At 43.7% G+C, this 16,658-nt stretch overlaps 1 protein-coding gene across 5 annotated transcripts in view; it reads left to right on the top strand.

The window, feature by feature from the left end:
• The window catches only part of CSMD2 (CUB and Sushi multiple domains 2), a 984,984-nt gene that overhangs the window by 579,822 nt on the left and 388,504 nt on the right, over positions 1–16,658 (top strand). For 4 of the 5 annotated variants that reach the window (XM_067473669.1, XM_067473670.1, XM_060784605.2 and 1 more), the window contains exon 10: positions 177–298. The exons of the other annotated variant lie outside the window; for it this stretch is intronic. In XM_067473669.1, coding sequence (XP_067329770.1) covers positions 177–298 — 122 coding nt within the window. The remainder of the gene's footprint in view (positions 1–176; positions 299–16,658) is intronic. 5 annotated transcript variants of the gene reach the window in all.

Here is a 16,658-nt window from a genome sequence, read left to right as displayed (position 1 = left end):
ATTTTGGATCCCTTAGAACATTTTCCAAGGTTATCCCATGTCTTGGTTGATGGATAGCAGACTATGTATTGCACCTAATATCATTCCTTTTCCTTCCTGCTTCCTTAACAAGTAAATCCAGCCTCAAGAGTTGCCTCCAACGCAGTCTTTTTCCTTCTTCTTTTTCTCCCTCACAGCTAGAATGTGTGATATATACCTTCGAGGCCCCAGCGGTGTCATTACATCTCCCAACTACCCCGTCCAGTATGATAACAATGCCTACTGTGTGTGGGTGATAACAGCAGTCAACCCAGCCAAGGTAGGTCCTGTTGATGCATCTCTGAGGGGTTCAATGTCTACCTTCTTTGGTTGGGTCTATGCATTGGGTGATCATTGTAGAACTGAGTAAGGCAGAAGGACCATCAAATGGACCTCAGGAAAAGGGGATTGCTTCCCAAAAATGAATGGCTAAAATGCAGCCAGGGGAGCAAATGTCAATGAAGGGATTGGGTTGCTGTATGGCCATGGGCTAGGCAAAACTAAGGTGAGGTGGATCTGTAATTGGTTAAATGGACAAACTCAGAGGGTGCTCACCAATGCTTCCTCTTCATCCTGGAAAGAAGTGACAAGCGGAGTGCTGCAGGGTTCCGTCCTGGGCCCGGTCCTGTTCAGGATCTCTATTAATGACTTAGATGAAGGGTTAGAAGGCATGATCATCCAGTTTGCAGACGACACCAAATTGGGAGGGATAGCCAATACTCCAGAGGAGAGGAGCAGGGTTCAAAACAATCTTGACAGATTAGAGAGATGGGCCAAAACTAACAAAATGAAGTTCAACAGGGACAAATACAAGATACTCCACTTAGGCAGAAAAAAACAAAATGCAAAGATACAGAATGGGGGACAATGCTTGGCTCAAGAGCAGTATGTGTGGAAAATATCTTGGAGTCCTCGTGGACAGCAGGTTAAACATGAGCCAACAATGTGATGTGGCGGCAAAAAAGTCAATGGGATTTTGGCCTGCATCAATAGGAGCATAGTTAGGCTTGGGTAACCACGAAAAAATTTGGTTCTAAACTCGTTTTGTTTTTAGGTGGCCCTTGTGGTTCGTTTTTTTTAATAATTCCGAAATTTTCCTTTTAAAAATTTCGAAATATACGAAATTTCGTAAAATTACGAAGCGATTCGTTAATGGCGGACGCAATTGCGCAATATGTTAAAAAAACCTCCAAATGGGACAGGGGGAACTTCTGAAGCTTCCCTCTCCCTCTGTTGTTGACTGTTGGTGTGATAAAACAAACAACAACTATAAAACTTGCACCAGACATGCGAAAATAATTACGAAATAATTACGAAATAATTACAAACTAATTGCGAAATAATTACGAAATAAATTGAAAAAATTGTTTCGAATCTAATTTACTCCTCACACTATTCCTGCATGGCTCAATATTGGATCATAAGCTAATTTAAATACAAATTAATAACGAATTACAAAATTAACGAACGAAACCGCCCAAGCCTAAGCATAGTGTCTAGATCTAGGGAAGTAATTCTACCCCTCTATTCTGCCTTGGTTCGTCCACCCCTGGAATATTGTGTCCAATTCTGGGCACCACAATTGAAGAGAGATATTGACAAGCTGGAATGTGTCCAGACAAGAGTGACTAAAATGATCAAGGGTCTGGAGAACAAGCCCTATGAAGAGCGGCTTAAAGGCATGTTCAGCCTGAAGAAGAGAAGGCTGAGAGGAGATATGATAGCCATGTATAAATATGTGAGAGGAAGCCACAGGAAGGAGGGAGCAAGCTTGTTTTCTGCTGTCCTGGAGACTAGGACACGGAACAATGGCTTCAAACTACAAGAAAGGAGATTCCATCTGAACATTAGGAAGAACTTCCTGACTGTGAGAGCCATTCAGCAGTGAACTCTCTGGCCCGGAGTGTGGTGGAGGCTCCTTCTTTGGAAGCTTTTAAAGAGAGGCTGGATGGCCATCTGTCAGGGGTGCTTTGAATGCAATACTCCTGCCTCTAGGCAGGGGGTTGGCCTGGATGGCCCATGAGGTCTCTTCCAACTCTATGATTCTATGATTCCAGAAGCATTCTCTTCTGACATTTTGCCCATCCTCAGAAGTTTTGAGGCCTATCTTCTAGCAATGAAGGGATTGCTAGCAAGCTCACTGTTCTTAACGGGCCATAGAGATGGGGCAAGTCAATGAACTAGATCAGCAACCGCACACAAGGACATTGAATGCAGAAACAAACAAAAAGGTATGCAGTTGATGCTTCAGGGAGGAAAGTGATGGAAAATTGAGAAAGAAAAAAGAAGTAAAGAACCAATCCAGAGAAAACAGTGAATCGTTTCCATACTAAGCTGAGAAAGGTGCAGCTGAACCCACATCTTACTACTGAACTTGGTGCTATTGGCAAAAGACCTTGTTCCACCATGAGGTTTTCCATCTCCTCGCTGTCCCCTGGGCTTTTGTTTTTGAAAGGAAGAGGAAAGAGGAGGGGCTGGAGGGAGAAGAAGGTGGAAAACAAATCAATTCCTTCTAGTGTTTGACTGCTGTCACCAGAATCTGCAGATACTGCAGAAACAGATTGCTGAAAGACATTATTCTGCGGAGAAAGCAAACAATGTTATGTGTAGGTGGGATTGGAGGGCGGGGGCTGGTTATGAGATAGAAGCTTCCCATATGTGGGTAACTCAGAAGCTTGGACTTTTTATCTGATGGGTAACATCGCCAGCAGGAAAACTGCAAATCCTAGAGATATAAGATTTAAAACACGCAATGCTCGTACAAAATTGAGTAGATGGATGGATGGTTTGCAGACTGAAGATGCCTGGTTCACTCTTTTTCATATTTGCCTATTAAATCTCTGCAAGGATAGTGCCGAGAGAAGTCTCTTTCTCTCTTTTCTTGAGATCTCGGAGAGCCATTGTTATTCCTATAGTATAGGAAATGCTGACATGTTCATTCACGGTGGTGGCCAATTTCTGCAGGAGACCCTCAAAATATAGACCACCTGCAATGAACCATGACAATAATACAGCTCTATCTATCAATCATCAATCAATCTCTGTATAATTGCCTATATACCGGGATTGTGGCACAGCTGGCTGAGTGTCAGCTGCATTAAGATCACTCTGACCAAAAGGTCATGAGTTCGAAGCCAGCCCGGGTTGGAGTGGGTTTCCAACCAATTGTGTGTAGCCTGTTGTCGACCTTTGCAACCCGAAAGACAGTTGCATCTGTCAAGTAGGAAAATTAGGTACCACCTTAAAGTGTGGGGAGGCTAAATTAACTGATTTATGAGGCCATAAAGAAGACTCCAGCGAAGCATTCCAGCGGGGAATGCGGAAGTGCTTCATCAGCGTCGCAGATGGACGATGAAAGCGACAGCTCCCCGGGCAGCCAGAAAAAAGTTAAATAGCCTCTGTGTATGTCTGTATATGTTTGTATGTCAAAAATTGGCATTGAATATTTGCCATATATGTGTACTCTGTAATCCGCCCTGAGTACCCTGCGGGGTGAGAAGGGCGGAATATAAAAGCTGTAAATAAATAAATAAATAACCCCCCCTCTCTCTCTATCAGCCTACCCACCCATCTATCTACCTATGTATCAGCCATATATTATGGAGCCCCCGGTGGCGCAGTGGGTTAAACCCCTGTGCCGGCAGGACTGAAGACCGACAGGTCGCAGGTTCGAATCCGGGGAGAGGCGGATGAGCTCCCTCTATCAGCTCCAGCTCCTCATGCGGGGACATGAGAGAAGCCTCCCACAAGGATGATATAAAAACATCAAATCATCCAGGCGTCCCCTGGGCAATGTCCTTGCAGACGACCAATTCTCTCACACCAAAAGCGACTTGCAGTTTCTCAAGTCGCTCCTGACATGACAAATAAAAAAATGGAGCCCCCAGTGGCGCAGTGGGTTAAACCCCTGTGCCGGCAGGACTGAAGACCGACAGGTCCCAGGTTCGAATCCGGGGAGAGGCGGATGAGCTCCCTCTATCAGCTCCAGCTCCTCATGCAGGTACATGAGGGAAGCCTCCCACAAGGATGATAAAAACATCAAAATCATCCAGGTGTCCCCTGGGCAACGTCCTTGCAGACAGCCAATTCTCTCACACCAGAAGCGACTTGCAGTTTCTCAAGTCGCTCCTGACACAACAAAAAAAAAAAAGAAGAAGCCATATATTTATTTACTGTATTTATACCCTGCCCTTCTCACCCCAAAGAGGGCTCAGAGTAGCTTACAAAAAGGCCTGATTCAATGCTGCATATACATACTATACATACACAAACATTAAACCCAAATGTTAAAAACATCTCAATCTTAAGAACAATTATCAAAACCACACAATCCAAAAGCATAGTCCAGGAGCCATTTCCGGTTGTAAATTGCATGATTCCATCTTCACTTATTGCACTGAGAACTACTGGCCAAAGACTTGGTCCCACATACATACTTTTAATTTCTTTCTGAATGTCAGGAGGGAGGGAGCTGATCTAATTTTACTGGGGAGGGAGTTCCACAGCTGAGGGGCCACCACTGAGTAGGCCCTGTCTGTCATCCTTACTAGTCCTGCCCTCAAAGATGGTGGGAACGATAGCTGGGACTCCCTAGAAGATCTTAACCTCTGAAATAGTTCATAGAGGGAGACATTTTCAGACAGCTAACCTGGGCTGGAACCATTGAGGACTTTATAGGCTAAAGCAAGCACTTTGAATTCTGCTTGGTTGCAGACTGGCAGCCAGTAGAGCTGGCATAGCAATGGTGTTGTGTGCTTCCTGTACGCCACTCCAGTAAGGAATTTGGCCCATTGGAGCACTGTTCGGTTACAAATGCCATCTGTGGCCAGGCAACATCAGAGAGTGGTCAAAATGATTAAAAGTTGCCACAAAGGAAATAAAAGTCAGGAAATAATTTTCTTTTGCCTTAACCTACAGGGAAGGGGGAGATTCTGCCCCTCCGTTCTCTTCCCTTCCCCTAGTGGAAGTTACTGAGTAGGGATAGACAGGAAAAAAATAGTTATTTCCAAATGTTCATACATTTTGAAATAAAGAATCTTGGACTGACAAGACTGTTTGCAGTTAAGACATATTTTGCATAAACATTGTGTGAAGGTGAAATTGTTTTGCACAGAAAATTGCATGTTCTGTGCAAGAAGTAAGGAAAAGAATACATCGGCATGAAAACTAATATTTCAATGCCGAAAGGCTAATTTCTGAGCAGAAAGGGTTGTTCTTTGTGCAGGAAACAACAACAACAACAACAACAACAATTATTTATTTATCGTGTCAGGAGTAGACCGAACAGTTGTGTTGCATTTTTTAACAAACAAACAGACAAAATACAAAGTTTGCAAGCTTGGTAGTTGATTAAATGTCCTTTAACCAGTATCTGGCCATTTGGACTGTTTCTGGTGTTGCTGCAAGAAGGTCCTCCATTGTGCATGTGGCAGGGTTCAGGTTGCATTGCAGCAGTGGTCTGTATTTTGCTCTTCTCCACACTCGCATGTCGTGGATTCCACTTTGTAGCCCCATTTCTTAAGGTTGGCTCTGCATCTTGTGGTGCCAGAGCGCAGTCTGTTCAGTGCCTTCCAAGTCACCCAGTTTTCTGTGTGCCCAGGGGGGAGTCTCTCATTCGGTATCAGCCATTGATTGAGGTTCTGGGTTTGAGCCTGCCACTTTTGGACTCTCGCTTGCTGAGGTGTTCCAGCGAGTGTCTCTGTAGATCTTAGAAAACTATTTCTTGATTTAAGTCATTGACGTGCTAGCTGATATCCAAACAGGGGATGAGCTGGAGATGTCACTGCCTTGTTCCTTTCACTATTGGCTGATACTTCCCGGCAGTTGTCAGGTGGTGCAATACCGGCTAAACAGTGTAATTTCTCCAGTGGTGTAGGGTGCAGATAATGCGGCGTGTCTCATTAAGAGCTACATCCACTGTTTTAGCTTGGTGAGATGTGTTCCACACTGGGCATGCATACTCAGCAGTAGAGTAGCATAGCACAAGGGCAGATGTCTTCACTGTGTCTGGTTGTGATCCCCAGGTTGTGCGAGTCAGCTTTCGTATGATATTATTTCTAGCACCCACTTTTTGCTTAATATTCAGGCAGTGCTTCTTTTAGGTAAGAGCACGGTCCAGAGTGACTCCCAGGTATTTGGGTGTGCTGCAATGCTCCAGTGGGATTCCTTCCCAGGTAATCCTCAGAGCTCTGGATGCTTGTCTGTTCTTAAGGTGAAAGGCACATGTCTGTGTTTTAGATGGATTAGGAATCAGCTGGTTTTCCCTGTAATAGGCAGTAAGAGCACCTAGAGCTTCGGAAAGCTTCTGTTCAACCATCTCAAAGCTCCCTGCTTGAGCGGTATTATAATAATAATAATAATAATAATAATAATAATAATAATAATAACCTTTATTTATACCCCACCACCATCTCCCCAATGGGGACTCGGAGCGGCTTACATGGGGCCAAGCCCAGACAACATGTTACAGCAAAATAAAACCAGAACAAAAACATTTTGCTTAAGATTCACCTATGATTGATTTCCACAGAAAACAGCCTGTGGGTGCATCTAAAAGATGAAGGTAAAGAATTCCACTTGACATTAACTCTAGTTAAGTCCACTTCTGGAGGGTAGTGCTCATCTCCATTTCTAAGGCGAAGAGCCAGCGTTGTCCATAGATGCCCCCAAGGTCATGTGGCAGGCATAACTGCATGGAGTGCCATTACCTTCTCACTGGGCGGTACCTATTGATCTACTCACATTTGCATGTTTTCGAACTGCTAGTTTGGCAGAAGCTGGGGCTAACAGCAGGAGCTCACCCCGCTCCCCAAATTTGAACCACTGACCTTTCAGTCAGCAAGTTCAGCAGCTCAGTGATTTAACCCCCTTCACCACTGGGGGCTCCTGTGGGTGCATCTACAATGTAGAATTAATACAGTTTGACAGCACTTTAGCTACAATAGCTCAATGCCATGGAATTAGGGGAGATGTCATTTTACAAGGCCTTTAGCCTTCTCTAATAGTGCTAATGTCTTAGCAAACTACAACTACATAGCATTGAGCCATGGCAGTGCAGGTGATGCCAAACTGCATTAATTTTACAATGTAGATGCACCAAAAGAAGCAAAAATTGCCCTTCTCTGTAGACTCAGGCAAAAGCAAACTGGTGCAGTATTGCAAAGAATTACAATATGAGGCAATGCACCTGGATTGGGGATTTCCTATGTACAGATGAGATAAGCTGAAACCTTCCATGGCCATCCCACATTTATTTACATCTTTGGCAACCAGAGCCATGAGAAACCCCACAGCCCATCTCTGTTTATTTCTTACCACTTCTTGGTTGGCTTCTGTGAATATTATTTTTTTAAGTGAGCTTCATGTCATCCATTTATCTGTATTTGCCAGGAGGTTTCTTGTTATTTAATGGCTCGTTAAATAATCTTTAAATTAAAAAAAAACACAACTAGGGCAAAGAGGAGAGCAAAGGAAGGGAAGAAAGGGAAGGATACATAAATAATTCTTGGACTCCGGAAGCTTGTTTCCCTTGCAACAAGGTTATGGTCTGCAGTGTGCAAAAATGTAATTAGCTATTTAATTAGGGTCAGCCTTGTTAAAATGCAGTTTACTTGAATGGCTGCTTTAGCTAATGAAGTATGCAACTTGACAGCCCTTTGTTCCGAGCATTAATTGCATTATTTTATCATTACATGGTTTTGAATAATATTTTTAGCACAGGTTGATACTTGACAGGGGTAAATTTCTTCATTTTTTTAAAAAAAGTAAAAGGTCGTATCAAAAGTATTTTGACAAAGGCTGCATCGACATTGTAGAACAAATGCAATCTGACCCCTCTTGAACTGCTGTGACTTCATGCTATGGGATCCTGGGAGTTGTAGTTTTGTGAGCTATCTAGCCTTCTATGCCAACGAGTGCTGGTGCCTCACTAAGCTACAACTCCCAGGATTCCAGAGCATTGAGTTATCACAATTGAAGTTAGGAAGAACTTCCTGACTGTGAGAGCCGTTCAGCAGTGGAACTCTCTGCCCCGGAGTGTGGTGGAGGCTCCTTCTTTGGAAGCTTTTAAGCAGAGGCTGGATGGCCATCTGTCAGGGGTGATTTGAATGCAATATTCCTGCTTCTTGGCAGGGGGTTGGACTGGATGGCCCATGAGGTCTCTTCCAACTCTTTGATTCTACGATTCTATGATTCTATGATTCTAAGTGGGGTCAAACTGCATTAAGTCACCTGTGTTGATGCACCCAAAGACATATAGAATCATAGAATCAAAGAGTTGGAAGAGACCTCATGGGCCATCCAGTCCAACCCCCTGCCAAGAAGCAGGAATATTGCATTCAAATCACCCCTGACAAATGGCCATCCAGCCTCTGCTTAAAAGCTTCCAAAGAAGGAGCCTCCACCACACTCCGGGGCAGAGAGTTCCACTGCTGAACGGCTCTCACAGTCAGGAAGTTCTTCCTAATGTTCAGATGGAATCTCCTCTCTTGTAGTTTGAAGCCATTGTTCCGCGTCCTAGTCTCCAAGGAAGCAGAAAACAAGCTTGCTCCCTCCTCCCTGTGGCTTCCTCTCACATATTTATACATGGCTATCATATCTCCTCTCAGCCTTCTCTTCTTCAGGCTAAACATGCCCAGTTCCCTAAGCCGCTCCTCATAGGGCTTGTTCTCCAGACCCTTGATCATTTTAGTCGCCCTCCTCTGGACACATTCCAGCTTGTCAATATCTCTCTTGAATTGTGGTGCCCAGAATTGGACACAATATTCCAGATGTGGTCTAACCAAAGCAGAATAGAGGGGTAGCATTACTTCCTTAGATCTAGACACTATGCTCCTATTGATGCAGGCCAAAATCCCATTGGCTTTTTTTGCCGCCACATCACATTGTTGGCTCATGTTTAACTTGTTGTCCACGAGGACTCCAAGATCTTTTTCACACGTACTGCTCTCGAGCCAGGCGTCACCCATTCTGTATCTAACTCTAACCTTTATTATTTATTTATTTAATTATTTACAGTATTTATATTCCGCCAAGGATGGATTACAATGCACATATACATGGCAAACATTCAATGCCATTTAGACATACAATATTTATAGACAGACACAGAGGCAATTTAACATTCCAGCTTTTCCCAGATTCATGAGGGTAAGCTTGGTTCCAGCCGCAGGGGGAGCTACCACTTCACCATCCACTTGTGTGTCATCACGCCTGGGGGCTATAGCTCTTAGTGAAAGAGGCATGGACGTGACATCTTTCCCCCAAGGGATTGCTTCTTGCCCTCCTTTAGGAAACTGGAACTCTCAGAGACCCAAAACACTGTAGGTAACTCAAAATAAATTTTATTGATTACAAAGAGTTATTTCTTTAAAGCAATGAGCTTTATTGTAATAGTAATATATAGTAATAGTCATATATTGTAATATATAGTAATCTATTGTGTAGATGGAGCCTCCATTGCCATATAAACCAGTTTTTGAATCCAGATTATTTGCTTTGAACTGGATTATGAGTGTAGACACATATAATACAGTTCAAAACAGATAATTTGGATTCAGAAACTGGATTTTCTGGCATCGTAGATCCAGCTTTATATAAGACAAACACATGAATAGAGTTACCATTGATACAATACATTACTTTGAAAAAGATCTTGGAGTCCTCATGGACAACAAGTTAAACATGAGCCAACAATGTCATGCGGTGGCTTAAAAAGCCAATGGGATTTTGGCCTGCATAAATAGGAGTATAGGGTCAAAGGCATGCTACCCCTCTATTCTGCCCTGGTGAGATCACACATGGAATCACACTGTGTCCAGTTCTGGGCACCAAAGTTGAAGGGAGATGTTGACAAGCTGGAGTGTGTCCAGAGGAGGGTGACTAAAATGATCAAGGGTCTGGAGAACAAGCCCTATGAGGAGTGGCTTAAAGAGCTGGGTGTGTTTAGCCTGAAGAAGAGAAGGCTGGGAGGAGACATGATGAGTGCCATGTATAATATGTGAGGGGAAGTCATAGGGAGGAGGGAGCAAGCTTGTTTTCTGCTGCCCTGGAGACTAGAACACAGAACAATGGCTTCAAACTACAGGAGATTCCACCTGAACATGAGGAAGAACTTTCTAACTGTGAGAAGTCTCTGCCTCAGAGTGTGGTGGAGGCTCCTTCTTTGGAGGCTTTTAAACAGAGGCTGGATGGCCATCTGTTGCAAGTGCTTTGAATGTAATCTTCCTGCTTCTTGACGGGGTTGGACAGGATGGCCCATGAGGTCTTTTCCAACTCTATGATTCTATGATTCTACTTTCCCTTTTCCTGTCCAACCAAAGCCATGTTCAATGTATTGTCGAAGGCTTTCATGGCCAGAATCACTGGGTTGTTGTAGGTCTTTTCGGGCTATATGGCCATGTTCTAGAGCAGTGTTTCTCAACCTTCCTAATGCCGCGACCCCTTAATGCAGTTCCTCATGTTGTGGTGACTCCCAACCATAAAATTATTTCTGTTGCTACTCATAACTATAATATTGCTACTGTTATGAATCGTAATGTAAATATCTGATACTCAGGATGTATTTTTATTCACTGGACCAAATTTGGCACAAATACCCGACATGCCCAAATTTGATTACTGGTGGGGTTGGGGTGGGATTTATGGTTCTCCTACAATCAAAGAGCATTCTGAACACCACCAACGATGGAATTAAACCACCTTGGCACACAGAACTCCCTTGATCAATAGAAAATACTATCTAGAGTTTGGTGGGCATTGACCTTGAATTTGGGAGTTGTAGTTCACCTACATTCAGAGAGCGACATGAACTCAAACAATGATGGAGCTGGACCAAACTTGGCACGAATACTCAATATTCCCAAATGTGAATACTGGTGGAGTTTGGGGAAAATAGACCTTGATATTTAGGAGTTGTAGTTGCTGGGATTTATAGTTCACCTTGGTGGGGTTCAAAGAGCATTCTGAACCCCACCAAGGATAGAATTGGGGCAAATTCCCACACAGAACTTGCATGAGCAACAGAAAATACTGTGTTTTCTGATGGTCTTTGGTGACCCCTCTAACACCCTCTCACAACCCCCCAGGGGTCTCGACCCCCAGGTTGAGAAGCACTGTTCTAGAGGCATTCTCTCCTGACATTTCGCCTGCATCTATGGCAGGCATCCTCAGAAGCATCCTCACTACCTCTGAGGATTTTATTTTTTTTGTCGTGTCAGGAGCAACCGCTCCTGTTGTGAGAGAATTGGCCGTCTGCAAGGACGTTGCCCAGGGGACGCCTGGATGATTTTTGATGTTTTATCATCCTTGTGGGAGGCTTCTCTCATGTCCCCGCATGAGGAGCTGGAGCTAATAGAGGGAGCTCATCCGCCTCTCCCTGGATTCGAACCTGCGACCTGTTGGTCTTCAGTCCTGCCGGCACAGTGCTTTAACCCACTGCGCCACCAGGGGCTCCTACCTCTGAGGATGCTTGCCATAGATGCAGGCAAAACATCAGGAGAGAATGCCTCTAGAACATGGCCATAAAGCCCAAAAAAACCTACAACAACCAAAAGACATGTTCTTATTGTCTGTTCAAAACCCGTTTTCACATGGCATTGTATCTACTTATCATGGGATTTTCTTGCAAGGTTTTTTCATGTGGGACTTGCCTTTGCCTTCCTCAGAGGCTGAGAGAGTGTGACCTCCCCATGGCCAACCATGGGGAGGATTGGAATCCAGGTCTCCAGAGTCGAAGTCCAACACTGAAATTACTATCTCACTCTGGCTGTTCAGTACCTGGGTGTTAACATTTTTCTTTCACTTTCTAGCAATCAGAAGTTCATAACATCTAAACAATAAAACAATCGCATAGGAAATTATTTCTTTATCACTCCTGAGCAGAGAGGAGATAATGAAAACCGTCATTATAATTGATACAAATCTAGCATTCTGGAGGAAAAGGTAATCGTATGCCTTTATACTTTACAATCCAGGCAGTGTGCTGTCTGTGAACTCCATAAACTCTTACAGTCTTTGAGGCCAATAAAATGTATAATAGGGTATGTGACACTCTGTACAGAAATCCCAAGCATCTTTTTTTTTATTTCTTGCCTTTTTTCCCCTCTGAGGTCATCCCAAATATCATTTCAATAAGATCTCAAACTATTCTCAGTACTATAACACCAGATGAATAAATGCAACCCAATTGTAATGCAAGTTGAAGACCTTTCGCTGCCTGAGGCAGGAAACATAAATCTTATCTGGTGCCACCAGTGACAGAATGGAAATAGTTCAGACCTTCAAATGCCACAGATGACAACTCCCATCACTTCTCACCACTGGCCATGTTGGCGAAGATTTTTGCAAAGTGCATTTCAATTACTTTTGCACCAGTGAATAATAGGTTTGCAGCTTGGGTGTGATCCTGGATTCATCGCTGAGCCTTGAACCCCAGGTTTCGGCAGTGACCAGGGGAGCATTTGCACAGTTAAAACTTGTGTGCCAGCTGCAGCCATACCTTGGGAAGTCTGTCTTGGCCATGGTAATCCACGCTCTGGTTACATCCTGTATAGACTACTGCAATGGTATCTACATGGGGTTGCCTTTGTAGACTGTCCAGAATTGGGGGGTCCAATTCATTTTTTGTAAACCTACCAAAATTAGGAGGGTTGTTTTCAGTTCTTTCGTTTCAGGGCCCGAAAATTGGACCATTATGGGGGGGAGGCTTCCTACACACTGGCTCGCCTTCCCAGCGTGTGTTCTTCTTACCTGGCACCTGCTGTTGCTACTATAGAGTAAGAAGCGCTCAGCTGGAAAGCATGCCTGCAGCTGAATGCTATTTACTCTAGATGTGCTCAGCTGCAGGCCCACTCCGGGCTTGCCTAAACACCCCACCACACACGCCCTGCCACACTCTCTAAGAGTGCATGTTTGGTGTGGCGTGCAGGCAGACCTGAAAAGCATGTGTGCCTGCTAATGCCTGCAGCCAAGTGCCTCTTACTCTAGAGCAAGAGGCGTTCAGATGCAGGCCTGCTCTGGGCCTGCATGCACACTCCACCACACATGCCCCACCGCTCTCCAAGAGTGCATGTGTGGCGGGACATGCAGGTAGGCCTGAAAAGCATGTGCACCTGCCAGTGCCTGCAGCCAAGCGCCTTTTACTCTAGAACAAAAAGCACTCAGATGCAGGCCTGCTCCGAGTCTTCCTGCACACCCCACCACACATGCCCCACCAGTCTCCGAGAGTGCATGTGTGGTGGGGCATGCAGGTAGGCCTGAAAAGCGTGTGCACCTGCCAGTGCCTGCAGCCAAGTGCCTCTTTCTCTAGAGCAAGAGGCGTTCAGATGCAGGCCTGCTCCAGGCCTGCGTGCAAACTCCACCACACAAGCCCTGCCATTCTCCAAGGGTGCATGTGTGGTGGAGCGTGTAGGCAGGCAGACTCAGAGCGCACTTGCAGTCAAGCTCTGGGCCAGCCTGCCTGCACGCCTGCCACACACGTACTCTCTTTCCAAGACGAGGAGGCAAGCTAATTGAGGTCTCACCCAGTTGCCTATCCCCATATCTGGATCCTGGAAGGGGAGCAGCATCAGAGAGGAAGACAAGAAACAGGAAGGAGGAGGAAGGGAAGAAGTGCAGTGCATCCCGGAGCTCACCTGCAACCGAGCTCCAGACTTGCTTGCCTGCACGCCTTGCCACACATGCACTCTCTTTCCAAGGCAAGTTCAGATGCACACGAAAGCAGGCTGTAGGCATCCTTTTGTGTTGAGCAGATTTTCATGGGGAGAGGGGGCTTCCTGTTTCATACTTCCAAATAAATGGAAGACACAAAAGAAATGGTAGGAATGGTAAGAATGAATTTTGCACAGATATCTAGTGAATGGAAGACATCTCTACCTAAATGAAATGGTTATAAAACTTTAATAGGAGTTTAATGGGTTTAAAAATAACTTGCATATTGTTTTGAGTGCTAGAGTTTGACTCTGGAGGTCAGGTTGTGAATCCCTACTCAGCCATGGTAGCCACCAAATGACCTTGACCAAGTCACACTCTCTCAGCCTTAGAAAACAAGACAGTGGTATGAACAAATCATAGAATAATAGAATTGGGATAGACCACATGGGCCATCCAATCCAACCCCTTGCCATGCAGGAAAAGCACAATCAAAGCACTCCTGATAGATAACCACCCAGCCTCTGTTCAAAAACCTCCAACAAAAGAGCTTCCATTAAACTCCAAGATGCAGAGTTCCACTGTTGAATTACAATCAGGAAGTTCTTCCCAATGTTCAGGTGGAATCTCCTTTTCTGTCATTTGAACCCATTGAGTGTGACATCAAAAAGAACCTAGATCAAATCACCACAAAGTTGGTGTCACCTTGAAGGCACTAAACAACAGCAAAAATGGGTTAAATGCATGAAGATACCTGGAAAGCTCTACAGAGCCCTGTGGAGGGTAATAACTTTTTTTAAAAAAAGACCAGATTCTCAATCCCTTTCAAATGGAGTGGCTTCTCTCTACATGTCACCTTCAACAATCTAAATGGAGCAAATGTGAATGTGTTACTGATTCCTGTTTTAACCAAAGTGGCTCCAGAGATCAGAGCTCTATTTTATTAAACCGAGATTGTTGCGTGTGAATTGGACCTCTAAGCACTGGACAATTCAGATGGAAAAGAGGAAGCATATGGCCAGGATCTACACTGCTGTATAATCCAGATCATCAAAGAAGATATCCACACATTATCTGCTTTGGATTATATAAGTCTACACTGCTATATAATCCAGTTCAAAGCAGATAATCTGGATTTTATATGGCAATGTAGAAGGGGCCTGAGACTTAGGAGTCAGGGGTTGAGTCAGAGGAGACTGCAGATGCTGAAGATCCATTAACACAATTCAACAATCACCAAAAAGACAAGGAGAAACTGTGCAGCTCTCAATGGTTTCTAAGTAGGAGATGGTGACTGGATTAAGCACCTGGTGTCCGAAGACAGCTGGCTAGAAATCTTCCTGCCAAGCTTTGACAGCTTTGTTGCTTCCAGCACTTCTTTTTGACAGCTAGCCATATTCTTTGGTATTCATGTTTCCTTGACTTTCTATCGGCTATGACCCTGTTTTACTTTTTATTTGTTTTGTTTATTTGAACTGCTGACTGAACTGGTTGATGATCACTTCTTGCTTCTCCCGTTATCCTGCCCAATACCGTAGGGTTGACTTGGACTGAATTAGCTCTTTGACAGCTCTTGTATTGTAACCCCCTGATTTCTGGACCACTCAATTACTAAAGCATAGGATATGCTCTCTTTTTATTTCACAACAAATATACCAATTATTGCATGTTTTCCTGTATTGAGTCTGATTTTACAAAAAGAAAAAACAACAACTTAGTAAGTGTTTTCTTGTATTGTTAGTTTATTAAATTGTTAGTAATTATGTGCTGGTGAATGATTGATAGTTACTAGTATATTGTTTCTTGTTGGTATACAGTGCTGGATTTCTTGGGTTATTTTTGCATCAGTATGAGCCTGTTGTTACTTCTTCATGTTTTTTAATCAAGTCAAGTGTGGGGAATATATTTCCCTTGATTACATTTGCTTGGAACAATTTATTTTGTATTGTAATGCACAAAAGCCAAGGGCTAAAGCAGTTGCCTTGGAGAAATATTAAAATGAAGGTTATTGTATTTGTGCAAGTGAGACCCACAACAATATTCCCATAGAACCTCTTTCCCTAACAAGAGTCCTTTTTTTTGGTGCCAACTACTTAGCTGGACCTCTTTGTGCTACACTCTGTGCTGCTCATGGACCATAATTAAAGTCTTCTAGTTGTTGTTGTTGTTGTTGTTGTACCTAACTCGACCTTCGTCTAGGTAAGCCCTCAAACAAGCCAAGTTACTTTCTCTCTTTTTGTAGAGATGTTTTGTCTTAGTCAACTTTCCATAGCTTTGATGTGCACCAAACATAATTGATACTTATTCTGCTCTTTCTGACTGTGGGATGGGTGGATATTCTAAATGTATACTCCTATAAACCTCAAGGTTCGCTAAAAGATCTGAAACATCTCTCATTTTAGTAAATGCTCTCATTAAAGGGTTTCATTTCCTATTAGCACTATTCACCTGTTTGCCGTTGAAATGCAAGGGCACTCAATGCGTTTCCTCATAAAAAGTGTGATCTCACCCTTTTGTCTAGGAATTCAGAGCAGTATACCCTTGCAATACTGCTGTAAATTAGGATTTGCTGTCATGAATCCCCAATAAACTTCATGGCTGAGCAGTAATTTAAAACTAGAATTTCTTTATTCCCAGTCTGATTGCTCTTTTAACTGCAGAAGAAATGACTGACGTGTATTTCATGCATAGCTTCCATAGTTTTGGTGTAAAATTAAATAGGTGGACTCCCAAAACATTATCTGTAGGCTGTTTCTTGTGTGAAGTTCTGTAGTTTCACAATATCCTGATAAAACAGGACATCACCTGAGATTCCCACTTCCACGGGATCTATCCAATTAATTTCATAGCTCACTGAAGATCTGAGTTGAAGAACCTAGCAATCACATTCAGTAGACTGGTCATTATGGTATGGTACTCATCCCCAATATGGTACACATTACCCAATTTGTCATACTCCCCACCCCTATTTGGATGGATCCATCACAATGTTC

The sequence above is a fragment of the Anolis sagrei genome, chromosome X (genome assembly GCF_037176765.1).
Source record: "Anolis sagrei isolate rAnoSag1 chromosome X, rAnoSag1.mat, whole genome shotgun sequence".
NCBI lineage: Eukaryota > Metazoa > Chordata > Lepidosauria > Squamata > Dactyloidae > Anolis > Anolis sagrei.
This window is presented reverse-complemented; position numbering and strand designations above follow the sequence as displayed.